Genomic DNA, 26298 nt, shown 5'->3' with positions numbered 1-26298 from the left:
ATGCCACGTCCGCTGTAAGCAGCTCATGCTCGTTTGTCGTAAGTCTCGAACGCTACGTCTTTCGCAAGCCTCCCAGGCTACGTCTGTTCTGAGCCAATTATGATATGTCTGTCGTAAGTCACCTCGAGTCTAACTACGCCTGTCGCATGGTCCCATTTTTGACAGTAATCAAGGCATATGAAGTCAAGAGACTCCAAGAATAGGCTTCACACATTTATCCATGAGATCTACAAGCTAAAGCCTTAGCCGATAGGCTACCCACCGCCCAGTCCGTGGTTAAACATGCAGCTATGGCCACAGAGACATAACAACATCATGAGGTATATTCATCATTTATTGCATCATACATCATATTTAAACATTTGTAATGGTGCTAAGCCAGAGATACTGACATGTGCGTGAAGAAATGTATTGCACTCAATAGGAAGTGGAGTTAACATTTCCATACGTGTGTGATAGAGAAGAGATAAAGCAGAAAGTCTTTCACATTAACAGTACTGGAAAGACAGAACACAACGAATAACGAGGCAATACCATAGTTGTTTTGTTAAGTGATATTTCGGTTAATTTGCCGTCAACTTCAATTAAGTTCGATAAAATTAGATCTTTTTTCTTACATTAGTCTTTGCATTCGTTTAAAATGATAGGGAATCATTTAGAAATAAAGTCGCAAATATAATCCCCCCGTTAAATTATCTTACAAAGATATATTGGTTTAATTACTTACACCTGCTGTAACTTTAGAGAACCGCATCCTAAAAATGTAAATGTATGGAAAAGTATGGATATATGATAGTAATCCACATCCAGTGGTATAAGAAGTCCATAAACAAAACAAGATTTGCATTCACTTTAGACGATAAGACAGACTTACCAAATGAATATGAGTATGTTTATAAAATAAAAATAATTTTATAGATCCATTTGATACAAACCGAAGGGTGATATTGCTAATCATATAGGAAAAGTAGGGAAAGGTTTTGAAATAACATACTATTTATCAAATAGACATGACATCCCAAGCAAAGATACTCATAAAGCTAATAAATAAACATAACAATCCGTTTTACAGAGATAAATGTACTAAACACGATAAACATCGAAGATCTGGAAGCACAAATCAAATATAAAAATAAAAACTCAGCACTAGTATAATTTTACTTTTTGCACCAATAAATCAACAACTACTTCAAAGATACGACATAGACTGTAGATCAGATACAGATGTTGAAAGAACTTCATAACCAAATAGGTAGGGGTTGACTATTTGATACTATTCGTTGGAGATTGAAGGGTGGCGGTGAGTGGTGATTTATGTTTTGAAAAAAACCATAATACTTTCACCAAACTGCTGCAAAATAATTTATCTCAGGCAAAAAGTATGAAATTGTTCATGGGACAAGCTGGATGTTCAGATGTAAAGAAATGTTTTGTGGGTCAAAAAAAGTTTCACTCTTTCTTTGAGAGATTGTTTTTATGTCTGGAAGCACTGACTGGCAACATATTCTGCCTCAAACAGAAATCCCATCCCTCTCAATTAAACAGTTCTCGGTCCCTTAATCATTTTTCATTTGTAAATGTATTTAATGGTTCTGTGAAAATGGACCAATGTTTGTACATTTTTAGCACTAAATGATGCACTTGGCTTCAGTCAACATGGGCTTGAGAACAATAAGAGTATTAGGAGTTAACATTTCAGTCATCAATGGGTCTGGTGTTGGAGTAAACGTAAGAATTGCATACTAGGATGTTTCCCACCAGGTGAGCAAGCAAATGGGCATTACAGGGCATGCGATATATGCCTTTCATTTGTATTCCCCCCGATAAGGGCCTGGTATTAGCTTTGAGGGAAATCTTTTCTTTGTGATTTGAGTTCAAATTGTTCTAGAACAGGTTGCATTACACAAGTCACCGTATGTATTAAGATTCCTACACGCTCTCCGTTCCGTCAGAAAAGGATATCAAAGGAAAAATTGACTTTTTGTCACGGTCACGGGGAGCTCTGGTTTCGGGATAAAGATTGAGTTACACAGTGGTGTTACAAGTCCAGCGTGGTCCCCCCTTCCCGGCACGCACAAGGGGGTCAGGTACCCGCCCAACGCCAGGAAAGCATACAGCCACTCAGGGGACGATGAAACCGGACGCTTCCCAAACCAAACGGTGAAAGGTGTCGACAGCTTTTCCCTGGCGATATTGTGTCAGAGGTGTCGCGATCGCCGCCGAAGAAAGATAATCCTTACAAACTCGCGCAACACAATCCGACAGTGAGCAACTGCCGATTACCTGAGAGGTAATGTTCGCTAAATTCAAACGACAGGGGTGACAAGCCTGCTAAATGTGTGTACACGGACTCGTAACACTATATTGAACTATAAGTTAAGACTAGCTTGCTATAGACGAAAGACATACTTGTTGCTGAATGTATTGGTGCATGGACTATATCTTTAGAGCCGCGAGGGCTGCGGATAAAATACATCAGATCCAACACATGTTATGAAAAGGAAATATTTGAAATAGGGAGATTCCTGCATCACATCTATCTACAAAGTGTATCAGATCTTTAAAGGTTAACAAGTCTCTGCATGGAACGACTATAACGTCACAACACTAATTTGAGTACAGAGGTAGCTTCAACGTTGCATCAGAATTAATAAAGTCCATTGCAACAATAATCACAGATGATAGAATACGGCACCCAGTTAAGGTATTCATATTCAATGATATGCTTGGACCCACAGCATATACATGTAGGTATGTAGATACCTTACAATTGCCCGGATATGCCAAGGTTTGCTTGGATCAGCGTTCAGGGTTGTTGGGACAGCATGGGACAGCATCGGCCTAAGTAGGTCACGTCGCATCTCGGTGGCATATAAATAATCTCCCTTGTATGTAGTTTCTTCTGCGCATCAACTTCTTTATTGGAACGGGGATGAATCCCAACGTGGATTGTCGATTGACCTTCTTTGGAGTGCGGACACGTCCTTGACTTTAACTTTGATTAAGAAGGCACCTGGTCTTGTTCCAGAATAGCATTTTCTGAAGCATAGGCGTTCTCGACGCCATGACCTTGACCTCCCCGTCTGAATACTTGGTTCAGCCAGCACAGTCCCCATAACCTTCACCTTTAATACTAGTCACAACCATGTACTCAGAAGTCACTCGATTTAAACATGTCAACCAAGAGACGTTCAATGGGAATTTGTCCTATCGTTTTCCTGAAGAACACCTCCTCGATGGTGACGGGCGACACGGACCTGAGAGATGGGAGTAGCAGTAATAGTTTGCCAAAGCGGAATGGCTGTGTTGGGTAGGCTGTCCGTATGTAATGGTTAAGGGTGAGCTGTGCCTGATCCTGGAGTGTAGCTACAGTGTGGAACTCTCGTAGGGTCTTCATCTCGGTGTTATTGCTTGGAAATACTGAAATGAAGAAGGACACATAGGTGAGTTAGTGTTGGATTACGCCGCTTTTAGCAATATTCAGCCCTATCATGACGAGGAACACAAACGTTTTGTGTGTTTGTTTCTTTGTTGTTAAAGGCTGCACTCGGCAATATCCAAGCATCATGACAGCGGCCTGTAAATAATCGAGTCTGCACCTGACAATCCAGTGATTGGTATTACGCAATTGGGATACGATGACATGCATCAACAAAGTCAGCGACCCTGACCACCGTATCCCGACCCGCCTCTTACGACAAGCAAGCGCGGGCGAAAAGATACTTCCTCGATTTTGGTAGTGGATATTGTTTTTGTGGAGCCCATCTGTATAATGGCCTCCACATTCATGCAAGGTAGTTATTGGTATATAAAAAATCCCTTGGAACACCTTGTGATATAATGTATTATCCCAATGATTCGTAATGCATATTCATTCTATTCGTCACAACTATGTTTGTGTGGAGTATGAAACCGCTAAAAAATGGAGTACATCAAGAGGACCATTCTATTTCAACATATTTCCAAACAGAAAATTTTAGCCTCTCTGCAGCATAGGCCCAAAGGATAGTAAGACCGCCCAAGACTGTAGAAGCATAATTAACAGTTCACTGCCTTTATCTGTTCGGTATGGTTGTATCTTACCTGATTTAAATAAGACAATCCCTTTCAGACACGCGTACTCTGTAGGATCGACCTGTATAGCCTTGAACTTTGCGATGACGTCTTGGAGGCCACGGATTTCAGTCATGAGGCTGACGACTTTGTCTGGTTGAGTGTGTTCGGTTGTGAAACCTGTAATCAGAGTCAAAATGATTTGAAAATATACCATACCAGTACAAACGTACATAGTGTTTTTTTTCGAAATTGTCCTCGGACATTTTGTCATTGTATCTGCGAAGTGACACAATGCATGTGTCAATAGATAACAAACACCACAAAACCATTACACCTAGATTACAAATGACATAATTTAGACAATATAAGATCTACATTCGTTTAAGTGAAAAAAACATAGCAAGCAAATGTTTAAATAAATAAATTGCCCGGCACCATTTTTTTATGGTTGCTAATTATATAAAAATGAAAGAAGATGAAGAAATGTCAACGGAATCAGCAGAGTGAAGCAGGTGGCGTAACGTTTGTAGTTTGTTGGTTAAATCTGAATTCAAGTGTTAACTTTCTTTAGTCCGGCAGTTTATCAATTTCAAAAGACAAACGTATTTTCCCTATTTTATGTCATACAGTCATGTCCGGCTGTAATGAAGCCTATAACGTATATTCGACAAACCTATTGTCAATCTGCCAAGTTTTGTAATCATAGTACACGCTATTACGAGCTTCTGGTGTATCCAATGGATTTGAGGGGCGGTGGGTAGCCTAATGTTTAAAGCGCTGACTCGTCAGGCCGAAGACCCGGGTTTGATTTCCAACCATGTGTAAAATGTGTGAAGCCTATTTTTTGGTGTCCTCCGCCGTGATATTACTGAAATATTGCTAAAAGCGGCGTAAAACCATCCTCCCTCACTCACTCAATGGATTTGAATAATATTCAAAGTGAACTGGATATCCCACAAAAGGTCCAGGTAACATGATGTCCCCCGAGACTAACCTGCAGCAGAGAGAAGAGGTCCTGCATCAAGAGGTATCTGGAACTGGGCTGCTCCCAGGACAAACAGTTCCCTCCAGCTCTCCTCCAGGAGAATCACCTGGTCCCTGAAGGGCAGACTAAGGAAGGCTGGCACCGACTTGGCCCACTTCACGCCCATGAACAACAGTCGCGCTGCTGCCTCACAGACAGCTTCGGGGTTGGAGAAATAAGCCTGCATCATCTCGTGCGGATACTGAAATGAATATTGGATCAGTTAGACACATGTGTTCTCACAATATTTGACATGATCCTAGAATTACGATTTGAACAGAGAACATCGTGGAACATATATACTGATGTAATAATATGAGGAACCGCATGACAATATTGCCGAATAAATTACTTTTTGTGTTTAATGAACTGAGTCTTTTCAACGAAACATGTCAAGGAGTGAAATGCGAATATCTGGTAATTGACAAACAATGTCTTGGTACATGACTTGTCATGACATTCATATGACTCTCTATTTATTCGTTCTCTCATTATTCAGTACAAACAGCATAGTTCTCAAATGGCATAAAACACAAGACAGGATAAAACACCATGAACCACATTCGAGACCATCCGCCATGCGCCTTATGAGAGACGTTATAATAAGTTTTATCAGTATATATGATCAGTGGCATATGTTTTCGTATGAGCTTTAGTTTATAATGCTATTAATATCGAACGACAAACAAAGCCTAACTCGCAATATCTTTATTATGTCCAGTTTATATCCCACAGAAACGGAAATAATATTAAATCAACCCTTATTAATCATTATCATAACATGGTTAGTTATGGTCCATAACAATTGTTACACGTGGATGGATCTTATTATCTTTCAACATTTTGTACAGACAAAAAAAAGTTAGCTAATATTCAATATCGCACCTGATTGGGTTTGATGGTAGATACATCTGTACCCACCTTTGGCACAGGTTGCATAATGACCCCGGGGGTAGCGGTGGGGGGTGGGTCGACGGCTGATACCGTGATACCGTCGTTGACGTGTTCGTAGCCAACGTAGGCGGGTAGGAAGGGGGATCGGTACGGATTAGCAGCTAATACCGTCCCCAACTCACTCGTCTCTTTCAAATACATCGCCACCTGGCGACGGATCGTGGAGTTACGGGGTCCTCGCTCGTGTTGAACGGCTGTGGAGAAAAAAGAGCTATTCACAGAATTGGTAAAATGGAGGAAATGTAATATGAAAACACGCAAAAAGTAAAGACGAATTTCCGTGTTTCTCATCGGAATATAAGAGGGAAATTGAATTAAAGCGACAGAATGACAATAAAACTTGCTAGGACTGCCAATTAGCTAGAACTTAGTCCCTCTTTCAGAGTTATGCAGAAACGACTAATCAGATGATAGTAATACATGGTGTACGTTTTATTATCCATGTATAAATCATGATTTTATAGTAGCTCATGGTCCGTTTCTCTCTCTCTCTCTCTCTCTCTCACACACAGACACACACACACATACACATATATGGTATAATGGCACGTACGTGTTAAAAGGGCCAACAAGGCCTAGTATTAATAATTAACGTTTCATACTGGTTGTATCGATTACAACAAGAATTGAAAAGCCCGTTTGAAACCTAAATGAGCCAATACTTGTATTGACCTACCACTATGGATAAACGAGTAACCTAAATGACCATGACATTGTGTCTTGGTCTACATGACTTGAAAATCCAATTGAACACTACAGCTAGTTTTAAAATATCCGAATTCATTGAGGATATTGTGGAGTTTCTAAAACTTCCTTTAACAGTCAGACAAATGTCGTTGTGTGAAGCCACTTTACGCGAATAGAGCATAAGACAGGACTGAATAAACACAATACACGTCAAGTTGTCTTTCCCTTCCACCTTTCTCTTGGCTAAGTACCAAACCCTGATACGATGAGGATGTTCTAGTGGGATGCTGCACACACCTTCTCCTATGCGTAACTGAATAGAAGTCAAATACTCGTTAGACTTCTGGAAAGTGTGTTTTTTGTAAATTTGAATATATCCTTAGCGTCTTAATATTTATCAAGAGCACGAAGGTATGCTGAGAATGACATTATTGTGAAAGGTTCGCCGCACAAGGTGTCTGAATGTGTCATTATCAAAACAACTTTCTTATTTGATCGCAGGCGGGTAGAGCTTGAGGGTAAGGTTAGACAAGTCGGGGATAGCTTCTTGTTCAGTGTATCGAGAACACTCGACTTTCTGTGGGTTCTATCGGTGTCACTGATGTAGATGTACAACAGGCAATTAAATGGATGAAGGAAAAGACACTTGCGATCATCAGCAAATATGCCAGCACCTCACGACCTGACAAAAAAATATTGACTCCTAGAGGTGTCAAGCAGAAAACTTTTACTAAGTCTTTGAGTCAGGTGGGAAGAGTCCCGAACGCAGGCAGAGATTTGTTGTTTGGCAGAGATGTCGTTGAAATCCATGTTTGCCTTCGTGGCTTCTGAAGAGTCCCTCACCTAGTCCTATTCATCGGTCACAAATCCCCAATGAGGTGCTAACGCGAGTGGGCTTTAAACAAATCATAGCCTATATCGTATTCATGAAAATCAAAAGTTTCTCTGTGGTACTTTCTGTGTGAGGAGACCACCTCGCTACGTGTTCATGCGCCGGTTAAACACACACTCGCGGAGGTCAAACCCATCGCCTACCCGCCTTCACAAAGTATAACTTTTCAATAGACTCCCGAACAAAAGTCCTCTGTGTTTGACTGGTCGGATGATAGGACTATTTTAGCTTTGGAGTAAGAAGAGGACCAACGGAGAACGTCATGTGTACATTACTTGCAAACCTGGAAATTGAGAGATATCCGGGACTATTCAGTTTATGCTGTGTATTTAGACAGGTGGGAGAGAAGGAAACCCCATGACAAAGCCATCACAATACCTTCACTCAAGACCAGCTCACCTCTACCCTGCTATCTTTCTATCAGAGGGTTTGGGCCTACTCTATTGAGGCTATAAAAAGTCCTTGACGAAATGTGTCTCTTAAATTGATTTTCTTCTCAGATATTGCTGGCTTATCACAGCATTACTGAATTGCTTTTATCAGAACCTGTTGGAACATATTTTTTTTAATCTGTAAACCTATTAACCAGGGAGGTAACTTTAAAAAGAATATCCTTTTTATAATTTTTTTACCAATTTGACGCGTCTTAAGTCATAATTGTAAGTTTCAGAGCATTATTAATGTTTCATTATGTAAATGAATTATTTATTCTAGTTTACAAATGTGATGCAAATGATTAACATTCATTAAACATTAAAAAACAATTAAAGGTGTCACTAATCAATATTCAATCGTAAATTGTCGATGAAACTCTTTGAAATTAAATTATTGATATTGCAAACATGTATGATTAGCAAACATGACCGATGTCGCTCTTGCTTAAATTAAGTCTTTGCGTGACACGATACTAAATACACTGTGCCACTCAGAAGAAGTCTGGTTAGGACAAGACGTTGATAAAAAAAATGCATGGTGACAGATGTGGACTCGATTAAAAAAATGGAATTTAAACTTTTCGTTTGTAAAATAACCATATCACAGAAGGATGCTTCACCGCCAACCTTAGCGCCATGTCTGGAATTTAATCAGTTTCAGGAATTTCAGACATGGTCCCTTTGAAAAGAAACAGTTTCTGCCTCTAAACACCGTAAACGATGACATTTTTGGAGATGTGCGCGAACTTAATTAACAAAGCGCTAAACATACGTTAAAGTCAGTGTTATCTTAGGGGGAATTGTCATCAGTGTCACTAGACATTCCAGGTATTTGGAACGCGTTAATGCAACGTCTTACAATGTCCTACAATGTCCGGTTCTGGTTGAATGTAACAAATGTTACTAAGATCAAAACAAATGTTTCATAAAAGTGACAGATTTTTGGCCATGAGGGCCCCACCCCCTGGATTATGAGCTCCTGCCCCCTGAGTATAATTACACAAGGACAGGTTAGCTACGTGACCATCTATTCAGACGTTCCGCGTCATACAATGACTCCGGTAATTGCCTAATCAAATCGTTGAGCGCATTTCTCATCGGGTTACAATCGGAGTGTTTCGCCCTATCCTTCGTGTTTGGTTGCCTCGACTCTATTTGTACGTGTGCTTTCCGAGTCAATTATTCGTCCACGTACAAGCGTGTCTCCGCTCCTGCTCCTTGCAGGGCTTTCTCGCCTTGCGTCCCAGTGTTGACGATCGACTCATCAAATTCGAGTGTCTCATTAAAAGTTGTTACTCGCTGATCGCCGTATTATCACTAAATTATGAGGAACACCCTGCTTTTCGGCTAGACTAACCACAGAGTCCATGCGCTTGGGAAACACGATCTCATAGGAGTGGAGGTCTCGAGTGGGGATCACTCATTTTGTGTCAAAATGGTTAATCCGCAGATATTAACTGGCGTTTAATTTAGATTTAATAATCTTGTTTGAATCGTTGAAAACGATTAGCCTTTCATTAAAAATCGGTTGACATATTTCTTTGATTTAAGATTTTAATTGGTCATAAGATTGATTTTTTAAATTTTGCAAATGTTAAACTATGGTGTGGTTATATGTACCAACAATAATGAAGAGTTGTGAACAAATGTAATGTATAATTTAACTTTAAAAAATGCCGCTCTTCAGATTACTCTAATTAATCAAAAAAACTACCACCAAACATGTCAGCTTGTACTCTACCATGAGAAAATGCCACCCTACTATATCTTAGGGGTTGTAACACTAAGTATAATAATTTTCATATATATGGATATTTAAAATACAATCATTTATACACGTCCACCCACATAATGTAGTGTCGAAACATATTTAAGAATCTTGCATGAATTATTTTAAAACATTTCCTGCGATCACTATACACAAATATTTAGGCCTTCCTGATGTTGTTATTTAGAACAAAGTAACAGTGAGTTTGATTAGAGATAAACTGAGATAATTATTCGGTTTGACGCGATATTATATGGATTTATTAAGTCCATTTCCAGAAACAAGAAATGTCATATGACCAGATTTAAAGTAAACCAACAAATAGATCGGTTGCATGGCGATAGCATCTTTTATTTTAATTGTGAAGTGCTATCTCCATCAACAATTGGTGCTAAAGACCCGACGCCCTTATTGCGTGTCACAGTGTCGCAGGCCCTAGAAGAACACCACCATTTCAAGTGACGTTTCAAAGGATTTAATGATTTTTTAATATATGTTCATCGGAGGACTACTAGACCTGATCGGGAGCAAACGCAAAGAGAAAGGATTGAAAAACCGCGTGCGGTAATTATGACTTTATGTGAAAAATAATGTTTATCACGTAAAGCTGACACCGCTTGCATCTGCATTGTTCAATGACGCAACTGGATATGATGCATTGTGGGTCATATAGATTGACTCCTTGAATTTGCAAGCTGTTGCAGATGATGATGTGAAAAGGGACGTTTGAAACAGAAACATCTCTTTATGCGTGGCCCTTATACCTTTTGTACTTGATTGCCAGTTATGCACAAGGTGAAGCCAAAATGTGTCAAGCATGACGATTTTGTTGATTTCATGATTTCTAACAAACGTGACCAATGTCAGGAAGAACTGATTTCCCATTATGAATAGGGTATTGATTTAGTAACCGTGTTTCGTTTTTGTCTCTCTTAGTCAATCCGAACATTATAACTTTATGGATTGGTCGAAGGTAGGGGCCTACTAATGGGTCTTTGGGATACACTACCACAGAATGTGATTTGGGGTCAATTTATTTAGTTTAAAGTTATTATTTCGGTCAATCATATTATTTATGCTACACTAAGATAACCAAACAGTCACCGACTGGCTTGATTGTTCCTGGCGATTTGAACTATTTGCCTGTGTGAACTACGACTGTTGGGAGTTATGAAAAGACGGAACGCGTCAACGTACCACAATTACGAAAATTGATTGCTTCAATGCCGAAAAATACACAGTCCAAACCAGACAATGACTATTTATTGAATTATTTTCAAAGGCAAAAAGGGGTTATTATAAGCTGAAAATCAAACAAACTTCAGAACAAAACCACGATTGATGTCATATAAAAGGTCATAGAATGTGTAAAGCTGCAAAAAGCATCATTATTTGAAAGTAGGAGCCCCTAGTCATATGCAAGAAGAAAAGAGGGGCACATTCATCATTGGTCTTTATGGGGAGGGAACCCCACTAGAGAAAGTAAACAAACCACGCCCCCTCCTTTCCCAGCCACCATCATCCTCATCTGCAACATGCTCGCTCTCAGTAAAAACCAATGATAGTTTTCTGAAGAAATAAAACACATTATTCGTGTTTAAGTGACAGCCTTGTGGAAAAGACAATGCCACAAAGTTTACTTACCGTCTTTGTTCATACCAGCTTCAATGCACTTCTTAAGACGACACGCCCGACACTGATTGCGGTGAGTTTTATCCACAGGACAATTTCCCTGTCCTCTCGATTTGCAAATGTATTGGCGGTTGCGTCGGATTGAGCGCTGAAGAGACAAACATACACTTTTTCATGTTTCATAAACATACCGATTGTTCAACATGTTTTAATAATACAGAAATTTATAAAAGAAGAGTTTGACATATTCCACCAACTGTGACCTTATACCAGCCATTACGACGACTGACGAGCATCACACATTGAAACCAAACTGGGAATCGAACCTGGGTGTTTGGCGTGACGTGCCAGCGTTTTGTTTGGCGTGATGAGACAACGCTGAGCTGTACATACATAGAAATGAGTGAGTGAGTATGGTTTTACGCCGCTTTTAGCAATATCCCAGCTATATCACGGCGGGGGACACCAGAAATGGGCTTCACGCATTGTACCCATGTCGGGAATCGAACCCGGGTCTTCGGCGTGACGAGCGAACGCTTTAACCACTAGGCTACCCGACCGCCCCTCATAGAAATGAGGTAACATGTGCATGTTTATCGGCTTACATACCACCCTATGTCATGTTATTCCATATGACGTAAAGTACGTGTATTGATAAGCCATTCGGATTGGTTATAATATCCGAAGTTATATGCCTGAGTTATAACATAAAGTTCAATTCATCTGGGATTAGAAATCCCCCTACGTAATATTAATCATTGAATCGTTATGTTAAAATTTGGCTGCACGATCATGCGTCAATAACTTTTTCAAAGAAATAAGCACTACTGATCTATTTTTTTTATCTCATTGAAATGGTGTTAAAAAACGAGATTTGCTTGACATATATGATAAAATCGAACTGAAGAATACATTTGAATATATATACAAAAATGCGCCATTCGATTGTTATTGCGTCGCTTCGACAACCAATTTCAAATGGTAGTCCTTATAAATGTGTTAGTGTTTATTGTGTACCGTTGTGCAGTATTTACTGATACTGAGAACTTCGAATATAACTAGCCAACCATGTCATTGAATGTCGTCGTTAAGTTCTAATATGCTTGTTCGTTTGGTGCTTAAAGCCGCACTCAGCAATATTCTTATGTAATGTATTCTAATGCATGATGGCGTTCTGCAAATAATCGGGTCTGAAACAGACAATCCAATGATTGACTTCATGAGCATCGACCTACGCAATTGGGATACGATTGCAAGCATGAACTAAGCTAGCTTGCATGACCACCCAATATCGTTAACCGCCTCTCGCGAAAAGCATGGGTTGCTGAAAGCCAGTTCATCTATGACGTCATGTACAGTAAAGTTTCTGTAACGCCATCACAAAACAGACGTTTCCACGGCAACCCGACTTCCTTGTTGACAAAGCATTTCAGAGAATATTCAATACAACTGCATTCCACCAAATGATCATGACAAAGACTACTTCGTTAATTCATGGTATTTGTTGTCCAATGTTTATTTAATCTCGTGAATGAGAAAAGTTTCTTTTTTAATAAAATATCTCCACCTTCCACCACGCGTGGGAATATATGCTTCCTCGTTCAGACTGTGATATTAACAAGCCAGCTTAGGTACCCTAAATGTATCTGACTGGTCTGAGTAGGTGGAGCTGTAGACGTCGTTATCAGCGGAAACTATGACGCCGGCGTAACAGGTAGATAATGCCAGTCAAGGTATTGATCACCCGCTGTGAGCCGGACACAACCCTCGCTCTTTGATATAAAACACCAGTGAAACGGTTACATACAACGTTCCACTGACATGGGATATCTACAAGTGTTAAGGAGGTTAGTAGTGCTTAAAGCGTAATTCCCACGTCTGGCTTCGAATACAACATAGGTACAATGTGTACCCCGAGCGTCCCCTGCCATGGTATTGCTGGGATATTGCTAAAACGGAGTTAAGGTGCATACACACAGTACAACTTATCGTATACAATTTCTTGTACCAACAAATCGCACCGTGTCAATTCATCTTAAAAGGATAATTAACAGATTAATACCATGATATATTAGAATGAAGTTGCCTATTTATTGATTTGTTTGTTTGTTTCTTGTTTAACGCCGAAATCAGCAATATCGCAGCTATAAGACGGCGGTCTGTAAATAATCGAGTCTGGACCAGATAATCCAGTGATTGACATCATGATCATCGATCCACGCAATTGGGATACGATGACATGCATCAACCAAGTCAGCGAACCTGACCATCCGATCTCGTTAGTCGCCTCTTACGACAAGCATAGTCGCCTTTTACGGCAAGCATGGGTTGCTGAAGACCTATTCGACCGCGGATCTTCACAGGTCCCATTCATTGAATAGAACTTAACATGTAATTTGGCCCTGTGTGTCATTATCGTTTATGTTTACAATGATTCATGGATTATCGTCCATCTTGTTAGATAATTTCTTTGTCCACCATCGATTATCCAGGGTATTATATCTTCCTATAGTATATCTACAGGATACATGTTGTTTTACGCCGCACTCAGAACTATCATAGCTATATGACGGCGGTCTGTAAAATAATCGAGTCTGGACCAGACAATCCAGTGATTGACATCATGAGCATCGATCCACGCAATTGAGACCGATGACATGCATCAACCAAGTCAGCGAACCTGACCATCCGATCTCGTTAGTCGCCTCTTACGACAAGCATAGTCGCCTTTTACGGCAAGCATGGGTTGCTGAAGACCTATTCGACCGCGGATCTTCACAGGTCCCATTCATTGAATAGAACTTAACATGTAATTTGGCCCTGTGTGTCATTATCGTTTATGTTTACAATGATTCATGGATTATCGTCCATCTTGTTAGATAATTTCTTTGTCCACCATCGATTATCCAGGGTATTATATCTTCCTATAGTATATCTACAGGATACATGTTGTTTTACGCCGCACTCAGAACTATCATAGCTATATGACGGCTGTTTTTATTTTTTAAATAATCGAGTCTTGACCAGACAACCCAGTGATTGATGGGGTGAGCATCGATCCACGCAATTCGGATACGATGACATGCATCAAACCAAGTCAGCGAGCCTGACCACCCGATCCCGTTAGTCGTCTCCTACGACAAGCATGGGTTGCTGACATACACTGGACCCATTTCCAACGATAGCTTTCGGAAGTGACGTCACCATCTAAATCCTTTCTTCTCCCTGAACATAGAATGTATCTTGCTTTTAAGAAACTAATCATTTCAGAAGAAACGTCACAGAAAGTAGGTATAAACGACACTGATATAGCCAAGAATACATGTAAAACTAACTGGTGTCATCGTCTTGACGTCAAAATAGACGTCGTTAAGGATGCATAACTGACGAGTGAGTGAGTAAAATGTTTTGTTTCATTTCCGGTCTAATAAAATTGGAATGTTGTTATTTGTGAATGAAATAGTTGGAAAATGGTTTGCAAATCGTACGTTTCCTTTTCATTACCCGGATGTAGCAAATCACGTTCTACACGAGACGAAGGACAACGCGCGAAACTCGAACACGCATTTTTTGTTTGGATACTGAGGTCGTAAGGGGTGAACCGCGAGAACCCGAATGTTTGAGTTTACTTGAGTCTGTCCACCCTTCTATGACGCAACTCAGCTCTGTGAAGTGAGATCTCGCAGGGTCACGCCGTGATCTCGTGCCGTGTGGTCAAATCAATCATTCCAAAGCAATCGCTAAAGTCACAACTTCTAAAGCTTTTGATCAACAAATCTTTGACAAGTTTTGATCTTAGGGGCTTTAGGCAAATACTCGAGTTTGCAAATCATCGTAATCTTCCTGAGAAGAGCTGTGAGAGCTGTTTCAGAAATGTTGCGAGTTTTTGCCGTTGGTTTGTTTCTGTAACTTCAACAGAATCAAAAGCCATAAGCAAACCTGACTTTTGCGGCTCTCACTTTATCTCAGTATTGGCAATCCATGCTATGTAGTGTCCCCCGTCCTCCGCAATCCAACGTGCCCCACCGTAGTTGTGCTATTGACATTCAAGCCCTCCACTTCTACGCTTTATCGACAGATTTTTACAAGGTTTGCGTTAAGTTTTTACCTTTTGGTTTAATTTTGCGAGCCAGGGATATCAGGAAATCCCGTGCCAGCCCTATAGGGGACTGTCGTATAAACTAAATATTGTTCGAAACATCGGTAGCTACGAGGACGTAAACCTGGTCCTTTGATGTCAGCGTGCCGAGCCGCTACGGGTGGGTTTGGGTAAGAAAATGTTAAACTTTCTAATCGGAAGACTTTTGTTCTAGTAAACACGGGGGTTAATACTTGATCCGGATAGACAGGTTGCCAACACTGAAGCTGAAGTCAAAGGACACACTGCACTAGGGGACGACTTCAGCTTGCGGACCGTGCGATGTGCCCCTCAACAAATACCCCCCTCATATGACTGTCATCATGGCTGGGGTGGCGGAATGGGGGTGACGAATGGGGGAGGGGCGGAAGATGGGAATTGATTGTCTTTGCGGGATGCAAGCGGAAACAGTACGCGTTACTTTACCTGGAGAAAAGTTGCGTCTCTTTTAACTTTGATTCAAAGGCGGACAAGTATGTATGTTAAAAGGGCGGACTAAGTAACTAAGACATTTAAAACTCACCTTAAAGAACCCGGCACAGCTGGAAAGGAAGATTATAAAAACATTAGTGAGGTTTGCCTGTAAAGGACATGATAAAATATGGTATATTTAGAAACTTTGTTAAGTGATGCCTGGAAACTGGGGCCTTTATCAAAGGTTGATGAAAGATTAGGGCTGTTGTGTTAATGATAATAATAATAATAATAATAATAATAATAATAATAATAATAATATCATAATAATCATAATAAATGAATGAAATCGTCGAACAGATGACGATGCTCAAAGGTAATTAAGCGTTAAAACGTTTAAGTGGAAAGAAATAGTTGAGCACCAATATATGGGAATTATCATTGCATAATGTATCTAGTTATTTCGTTTCTAGGGAACAATTATTAACATTAGTGTGTCTGGTAGTGTAATACGAAGTAAAGATACATTTTTGTCTTTCAATATAAATCTTAACTTAATTATGACAAATAATATATTCTAAGCGGACTGAAGAAGGCTAATATATTAGAACATGTATATGACGGAAAGTGTACTTTTTAGATAAATATTCTGTTAATACTATAAAAACGATTTGTTTTTAAACCTATTTCCAAACTTCTACACGAGTATAGATTGATGATTTGTCGAAACATTGAGTTACATAGAATAATGCATGACAGGTGCTTGTCAACCACGTTAGGTGCAGAACCTTTTCATAATCCTTCATTTTGACAGGAGACATTGTTGTTAAATTTTTCACCATAATCTGTATATCGTCTAGTTTTCAATTGTAAATTGTACCAATGATTAAACGTGAAAGATAATACCATTAACACACACAACAAGGTCATGATTTATGTCAATGTCGGTCCAAAGTAAATACGTTGAAAGATAATCACAAGTGAGGAAAGGGATAGAATTTCAATATCAACAAAGCCGATTTGTTAATGAGAACAAAATTATTTTCCATAAATCAAAATTTGAAAATGATTTTAAATATGTGCTCTGTATTCCGTTTCAAATGAAACAAATGAATGAAAATAAACTCAGACAGCTATGATTTATCCTGATATTTGAACCATAATCGAATCCTGTAGTCATCCCTCTGATAGAGCAATAATTAAGAGCGGAGATCAGCAGACAATGTCAGCTCGCGAACAATATCGAAGACCTGTACAGGTATATTAACCAGACTGTGTCAATACAATACAGCTAAACACTGAGACCTATGCAAGCTGGTACAAGGCATGACTGCAATGGTAGTTTACGTGGAAGCCAGCCAATATAGCCAATATTGCAGTTTGTACAAATAATGAAACTGAGTACAACATATGGAACCGTTAGGTAGATATACAGCGTCATTATTACTGCTGCAATGAAGAGTTATTAGGCGGACAGTGTATTGGATTAACAGAGTATCCTATATTGTGACCAGTTGTTTGATGTCACGAAATATACTCATCCACTAAAACGTGTTTTGATAGAGGAATCATTTGATGAGCAAAGCCTGTACTATCTGTATTACAATCAATTGATTTTTTCATAAGTCTGATGTAAAGTACATAATATATAAGTGAAAAATAAATAAACACACAAATAAAAAATAAACAAGTAAAGATAAATAAATTAATGAATAAACAAACAAACAAACAAACAAACAAACAAACAAATAAATAAATAAATAACAATCTTGTTTAATAATACAAAAACAGGTATCCATAAAAGAACTTTTTAACAAAAAAATAAGATAGTATTGCATCCTTACCCATCACAAGCATAGATTCCGTAGTGTTTTCCTGACGAGTGATCTTGACAGACCTTACAAGGTATGTCCACCAGAATACGACCTAAAGTAAAACAAAAAACACCATGTCATCCTTATTTTCAAATCCATAAAAATACCTCATAAAATATGTTCATATGATGTCGCCAGTATAAGTAGGACCACTGTGTTATGATATACCAGTGTCATGTATTTTATGTTAGGTCTAGTTTAAGCTAAGCAGTTGTCAAGTTTTGCATGAATATAATTGGGTGTAAGATATACTTGGAATCTGGGAAAGGATTGGAAAGGTAGCTGTTTTTACAGCCTGTTGGTTTCCAATAACGGCACATGTAAGTCTCTACAGGTAGCATATATGTAATTACAGGTGTGAGAGTAGCGTTCCATGATTAGTGCCCCCGGGTGAGATGTACTGTCTGTCTCCCCACGGTCAGCGGGGAAGAGGCGGGTTTTCCCACTGTCTACTCAATACCAGGGACAAAAAGCGACCAGCAATTTGAAACAGTTGAGTGAAAGTGAAGTGAAGATTACGAAACCACGTATCTCCCATAGAAGGCATGGCGTCACATAACAGAGTAATGAAGCTCTCACTTATGTTGACAAGCAAGAAAAGCGTAAGGTGTTTACCAAAGCGTGAAAGGGAGCGTTACCTTCTCGTGGTCGCATTTCAACCCTAAACAGTCAGCGTTGTGGCCAGACAATAGCTGGTCAGTATGAGGTGTCCACTGCTACCCCAGCCTCGTGGTTAGATAATGACCGCTGCGTAATGACCAGTTATCTAATAACCACCAGATTTTCCCAATTATGTCGAAATGATACGAGAACCAGATATACCGCTGTGCAATGAGGACTGTAGAAGCGAGACTCTTAAGAGGATTTCGGGAGCCCTACAGGTGTTGACAAATGAGCAGATAGAAGTCGTCCTCCCATCTGACAACACAGGTATGCGTATGTGTTTCCCTTGTCCCGACTTTTCATCACCGTTTGTTGTAGGGCTTCAGATGAATGTTCCAAATCGATACCTCCGAAACAACAAGCTTGATTTCCCAACAGTGTCTGCATATTGACTGTCTAGAACAATCGCCGGGAGAGTCGTGAGCATCCGATTCGTAATAAAAGGAGCATTGTGCTCGCCGCATGGTACGCTAATGTACAAACAACTAAATCAAAGAAGGCCGTTCTTTGCGAACCATCAGGCAGATTCGAATGTTAACTTGTCGCATCCAAGTCAACAGGCTTCCAATTAAAAATCAATATTCAGACAAACACACCGAGCTCATTCACACCCAACGGTAGCAATTATCTCTCCGACTTGTCTTTCGTGATGGGAAAAAATGGTGAAGATTGGCAGATATGAGATAGTACTGCGTCCATTGATATCTTAAACACACAAATGATTATTGTAGAGGAATCATTTATAGCCAGACTGCCCAGAACAGTATCTCTCTACCCTTTGTTAAAACGGTACACGGCAAAAGCAGAATGACTTAGTCATAAAGGGAGTATGATGAAGATTATAATGAAAGTTTTAGCCATGCAAATGAATACAGCAAACACGGGTTCCGACTTCGTTTCATTTAGCTAGGAATGTCAATATTATAGCCATTATGTCCCCGCATGCTCCGTCATCTTGTTATGGGGATAATTGAACAGTTTGTTATATTGGTAAACGAAAGTGAAAAGTTGTACAGTGAAAACGATTAGAACAGAGTAGCGACCGTCCAGAGTTTAGAAATTACAGCAAATATAAACAGTGCATACACAATAACGCGCTAGAAGGCAATCATTATCTGCTTCCAGAGAGAGAGATTTCGTGTAGAGATTTGAAATAATACAAAAATATATTAATGCTTGAGCTTCTGTATATCTATCGAAAAATGTTCAAAAACGAACCAATTTTCAGACGATTGAGCAAAAATAATTATTATTGACGGATTGTAACTGTGCAATAATTTAAAAACCGAAGCTGATGTTCATTAAAAAAACAACATGAATGTGGTTGCAGTAATGTCGAGATGCTACAACAGAGGAAGATGTAGCCGGGGCATGTCTCTATGTTCATTCAAAAGTATGCTATTTTGTCTTCTGTTACGTGTAATCGACTGATGCACGAGACAAAATCAGAATGCGTTCAGGCATATCTCATATTGGCGAAATGTTATTATGGCTTTGTGATAACTGAAATAACACCTATTCACTCCAATATAATTGTTTTATATTGTAATTTAGCAGGTAAAAATGAATTTCTTTTTTTAATGTACTTCATTAAAATGTTAAATAAAAGCGACAAAACCCTTTCCATATTCATGTGAAATATCTCTTAGAAGCGGAGTCCATTGTGCACTTCCGACCCTGTTCCTAATATACAGTGATCTAAACTATACACACAGAGGGTGCGTTTGGATGTCAGTGAAATAAATTCATAGCAAATAATCATTGTTACCTGAAACATAAACTTTACATATTCCCACTTTTATTTGAAACTATCGAAACTACAAAAGATTCAGTGACTTTATACAAAAATCGAAAACATTTAAGAACAGTCTTTGTTACACTGATAATATCTGTGTAAACTACGCGTTTATTTGAGATGAATAGTTTAAGAATGATTCAGCGGATCTTTTGCTGAACATACACCAGACACCTCTCGGTAACCCCGATACATAACGATGCTATTTAATATCCGCTGTATAGTGCTTTCCATAAAAATATTTTATTAACTTTTTAATGAGGAGGTTTGGGCAGAGTTTTATGAAACTAGTCGTCACGTAGATAGTATCGGGCAATATAGCTAGCAATACCACACGCGTGCATGTGCAATATCCTTCGGTAATACCTCATCCTTTATCGGATAATCCGCGCTAATCTGAGGAACACGTGACGCTACCCCGAAGTAAGGAAGTAACGCGGTATGTCAAAGCATTGCCTTATAAACTTTTATTCATACAATAAACTTGTGTCATTAAAAGTTTCGCCGTGTGAGGAGTCTTGTGAAATTAACTCGCAATGGAATCAAATGAGAGAGTGTATTCTGAAGGCCGCGTGACTTGATTACGAGATTAGATGAATGTTGAAATGATTAAGTAAGTCCAAGCAACACGGTGACACTTAACAATCAATAGCGAGCTCAAGTGCTGGGATAATCCCGTAATCTACCAGCCACCCTGTTTTGCTATATTGTACACGATACGGGCATTTCGTTTTTATGCCTATCTTGCTCACGCCATTTAGTCATATTTTTTAACTCGACGGACAATTAATCACAGCGTTGAAATCTTGCAATATGATAACGCACAGGTATAAAAAAGGTATAGTTTATGCACATTTCAATTGTTTATTTATTTCAAGGAATAAATTAAATATTTCTGAAAAGAAAAAAATCACCAATCTGTTAACATGATCGTGTTTCTGATTTATGTTATGCACTATATATTCTGTTTACATGATATTCATAAGGGAGAATATGTTTGAAAATTATAATACATCACTTCTGGTTACATTTTTATCATAACAAAGTATGCATAAATAGTAAAGAAGTGATATTCTGTTGATTTGCATATCTGAGTAAGCATTTTAATAACAACATAGTATTAAGGCATATTCACACGTGACAGATAATATGCTATATACAAAAACTGACTGAAATATATTGTACAGATGATCAAGTAAGCGTTGAAATATCCTTTTTGAAAATTTGATTCGTGAGTATACGAATTTCCAAGTACACCACTATGACACAGGCAAAACCACCCACGTGACATTTAACCTATATCATTTGGCTTCAGAATGTGATTTTCCTAGTTTGCTGAAAGGTGAGTTTCATATTCAAAATGCTTCTGCTGGAAAAAAATTGCCATGAATTTCAATTTGATCCACAGTCCGAATCTGACTTGATGTTTGCTTGGTATGCTTTGGTTAATGCTAGAAAATCCGTCCAGGGTTTAAGGTCCGCCTGCAGCCTCTATCGTGAACCTGCTGCAACGTCAACTGTATGCTTAAGTATAAGACACAGTCCCTAGCGCCTTCGAATGTGTTTATCCTTGTCATATCTCGAGTCAGTTTACAGAATCCGCATCTCATACCGCGACAAGTGTAGGGAAGATGCTTTCTCTCTGGCATTCAGGGCCTATTAGGGATGAACAATGTTTTTCTCGTAAAGAACATTCAAACATTGGAAGGATAAGGAGGGCGAACTCGAACAAGTAAAGTTAGGGTCTGTTTGACAGGGAGATCAAGGAAGCTTCTGATAGAGACCGTCTGACCACGGCGCTGAAGATGATCCCACACCATTTGGCACTTGTATCAAAAGCTTTGGAACACTTGTAGTGAAGGATTTGGACCCAAGTGCCCGTCCAGATTAAACCAGAGGACTTTATTGTCGGTCACTCCGTTTCACAAGGATCACCCACAAGGCTAAACGCGATTAACTTGGAGGTTATGGTATTTCCTGTTCTAAGAGAATCATAGTGTGAAACGAAACTGCAAAAGATTTTCTTATATACCAGCAGCAACTGCTTGAACTGATGGATTGAAAAAGAGGACTTTTGACAAGTGTAATGTAATAAATTAAAATGTGTGATGTGATCATGAACGAAAGGTGTAACGTTTTTGTTTTGTTTTAAAAACAAATGTACATTGATTTATTACAACACAATTATACATATCCTGTCATTATCGAATTTAAAATATCCAAAGTGCAATGGACACGTTCCGATATTCTGAAAACACATTTGCATTCATGGAATATCAAAATAGTTATTATATAATAATATTTGTAGTTTTGTTCTGTGTTTTCAACCATGGAATGTTTATGTTTATATTACTATCTGCGCTTAATTATTTTACCTATTCATTTTAGTAATGATTTTTAAAATTTTGTTTTTAAATTGATTAAAGTTGCACAAACAATCATTTCAAACATTGTTTTACCAGACTTTATATTAGAAATATGGAAGATTTTAGACCATTCATAGAAATACCGCTGTCACTAAAAAAATCTGAAAACAATTATTCCAGAAGGTTAAAATATTTTTCAGGTGGATTTACAGATATATTGTATTGAAAGAGTATACGGTTCAAGGACATAAGGGGCATTATGTCTCAATAGAGAAAACTAATACAACAGTACCATAGTAACCGAAGAGTGAGATATTCTTAGAAAAGAAAAATCAAATGCGTCGTATTTTGGCTGGAATTATTTTTCATTCTACAGATAAATCTTCCAGAAGGGGTGCAACTGTATTTCAAAATATAACATGCTCAGAGACATTAGTTTTGAATAATCAAAATTTATGCTTGCATTTAACACCTAACAATGTTCAGTACTTGACAGCTGTGTTCAAACTGCCACCATATACATTTCTAAAATTCAATTTTGCACAGGTTTACAAGGTGCATGAAATTTAAACATACATATATAATGAAACAGTATTCCCAGATTTAATTCTCAGCGTCTGCATGTAGGCCAGTGACGTGGAATTTATCACACTTTAATTTACCCCAACAATATCGTGATTAAAAACACTTAAGGATTGCTATAGTACAAGTACCACTGTGTGGGATAGTCTCTTAATTTATCACGTCTTTTCACCAGTGTAGCGTCTCTCAGTCCACGTCCCACCCAGAGACACCCGGTTACAAGTCAACTCGTCCTATACATCAACGGAAATTTGCTCTTCGTGCATTTACCAAATAACCGCGAGTCAATAATTGCTTCTATATATTATTCAGAAGTCATTTTAAAGACTACAGCTACGAGATTTGTTCTGTAGCATAAATAAGCTGACAAGGTTGAGATAAGGGTTGTGTCATTTAGTTGTCATCGACCTAGGAATCTTCAACAGTCAATATCGTAAATACAGGCTGGAATACATAACTAGAGACATAATGTGTTGCCTTCAGAACTTAATCACTTATACACACAATGTGCTATCCACCCAGATATGAACTTGAACAAGCTAACACTCTTTATGGTGGGTTGGTAAATTTAATTATGTCGTAATTTCAAATGATATTCTATTCAAGTGTCAACTGGATGTATTTATGCTGTTTTTATATAATTAGAAGTATTATTAGTAATAGAAGGATAAAAATAAATTTTCTATATGAACATGTATCCAAACGAGTAAAAATATTGATATCATTAATTTCTAACAACACTATTTCAACAAAAGGTTGTTCTTTGATTAAAGACATCACTGATATATATTTAGACATTAGTGATTTCTCTCCAACTTCATAAAAAAATCCCTATTCGCTCGTCAGAGCATGTTATTGTTTTGGATACTCACGGGAGAAAATAAACATTTTGATCGGTAGTAACAAATCACTACAATTACACAATGTTACAAAGACGGAAGTGATCCTCGTCGAGTGTCTGTATAACTCGTGTTAAGAAAAGACTTGTTATCTACATATATACACCAAACACTTACTGGAAGTTCCCGAGGGTCGATTCATCTTAATCCACTCTCCTGTGCTATCACTTGGCGTAGTCTACTCCGTGTTGAAGTTGTCGCAGAACAGATAAATCCCACTTTGACCCGAGCTCTATGCCAGCCAATCACAGAGCAGTAGGAGCGCGAGACGAACAAGCACCATTTGGCGCTTCTCTCACTTGGCCTCGTCTGGTGGCGACAAGTCAAACTGTATGATTACATACTCCTGCGTTGACAAGCCAGCCCCCTCGCGATTGGCTCCCTGCAACAATGGATGGCATGCTTGAAGCGCACGGATAAAGCACAGGCGTTTTGGAGGCAGGGACTTAGCTGTTTAGTCGGTGTGTATGGAGAATAATGTCACTTGTATTGGAATTCGTCAAAAGCTTTCCCCACCCAGATAACTAGACACAATTACTTCACAAACGGAGATCTCAGTGTGTTAGGTGATAATAGCCGTGGTAATATGACAGGTCCTTGTCGACCACCGGGCTGGACATTAGCAGTTGGGGAGTGATTACTCATCGAGTGGACTCAGCCCAGGAAACCACCGTGAAGACAAATATGGTGATTAAATTATATGTTAGACTATATACTCTCAGGTCTTAATTATTAATCCACATCAACGTTGTTCTGAAAAAATGTTTCAATGACAAAACCTTTTTTCATCTGCGATTTCTTCTTTCACATACCTTTTCTTGTGTAAGAAATATACTTGTTGTAATTGTGCTCGATTGATTTGATAAACTTTATTAATTTCTGAAAAAGATTATTGCAAACATAGCGATGTTAATATTTTTCTACTAAAGTTTATCTTTTGACAATTCGAATCAAGCAAGTCTATCATTTTTTCAGTTTTTGTTGTTGAAGGAAACTAGGAAATTATACGTTAGGCGTGTCAATACCGAGACACCTGTATACATAATTTAATGAGCAATATGTTGTTTTGAGAGAAAAACACATTTCAATAAAAATTACCTGAAAACGAGATTTTACAATCTTGTTTTTTATTAAGTATTTATTTCCTTTATCTTACCTTTTTCATTAGAAATGTACCTTTAACTTATAATCAGCTAGAATGTCACAAGTCATCATGTCGAATATCAAACATTTAGTCAGCAAATCAACTGTCTGTTTGTACTTAACATAAATTTTCGAATTAACAGCAAAAACATGACAATATTTCTGTTATTTATTTTATTATCACAATTTTCAAAAAACACATTTGATGGTTTTAATATATTAAAGTAAGGTAAATATATTGTACAAACATGTACGAAGGGAAAGCTTACCATGTTGTAATATAGTATAAAGTAGCTGGGAAGAATTAAAGCAAAAGGATAACAACATGCGCCCATGCTGGGGAGCGAAAACGAGCCAAAGAACAATGTCTTATATATCGACAACAAAGTAAGTCAATTTAATGCAAACAAAAAGCCTACCTTTAGCTTGAAACTGGAGAGGGACAAGAAACCAAGAAAGACCTTTCTTCTTTGAGTGTAGTAGGCACAAGGTGCTCCCTGTGTTTGTCCATGGTTGCTTTACCCGACTCACTTCATACGGATGGCACGAAACCTGTTCAATGATATACCAAAAGCAAACAAGGTAGTGTCTACCGTAGTGTCACTGCGTGATAGACTCGATTTGGCTTCTTTAATCAGATTTTCAAAGTTGACATTGATAGGGTGATTTTTAGCACATCAGACCGAATGCCTTTCCATAGGGCAAAGTGTGTTCCACCAACAGTGTTTGCATTCGTTCTACCCACAGGGAACCAGAGATAGGATTTTGGTATTAGTATAAAGCTCTAATACCTAAAGCCAAAAGCAAAATATGAATTTTACTACTCCGTTTTAAGAAGTTTGTGTAGTCATGTTTTGTCTGCGAAAACAGAGGCTAAGGAAATCAAGATAATATCAGTTTCGGAGTACTATTTATTTCCAGATATATGACATGTATAATATCTCAAATTATACATCATTAGTGTAGCGTCAGGAAAC

At 38.5% G+C, this 26298-nt stretch overlaps 1 protein-coding gene across 2 annotated transcripts; it reads right to left on the bottom strand.

Annotated features, from left to right (window-relative positions):
* Positions 1-353: 353 nt before the first annotated feature.
* On the bottom strand, positions 354-24476 carry LOC139475055 (nuclear receptor subfamily 2 group E member 1-like). Of its 2 annotated transcripts, none has more exons than XM_071258283.1 (8): positions 24296-24476; positions 17844-17925; positions 16109-16127; positions 11460-11595; positions 5966-6228; positions 5051-5282; positions 4084-4233; positions 354-3420 (listed from the first exon to the last, which is right to left on the bottom strand). In XM_071258283.1, the coding sequence occupies exons 1-8, from the start codon at positions 24318-24320 to the stop codon at positions 3152-3154; spliced, it is 1176 nt and encodes a 391-aa protein (XP_071114384.1). In that variant the 5' UTR covers positions 24321-24476; the 3' UTR covers positions 354-3151. The 2 variants fall into 2 exon arrangements, with proteins under 2 accessions (XP_071114384.1, XP_071114385.1); XM_071258284.1 differs by having other exon boundaries at positions 6002-6228.
* Between the last annotated feature and the right edge of the window lie 1822 nt (positions 24477-26298).

Source organism: Haliotis cracherodii, unplaced genomic scaffold (genome assembly GCF_022045235.1).
Source record: "Haliotis cracherodii isolate W230 unplaced genomic scaffold, xgHalCrac1.p SCAF_3, whole genome shotgun sequence".
Taxonomy (NCBI): Eukaryota; Metazoa; Mollusca; class Gastropoda; order Lepetellida; family Haliotidae; genus Haliotis; species Haliotis cracherodii.
The sequence above is the reverse complement of the archived record's forward strand: the minus strand, read 5'-3'. Positions and strand labels throughout refer to the sequence as shown.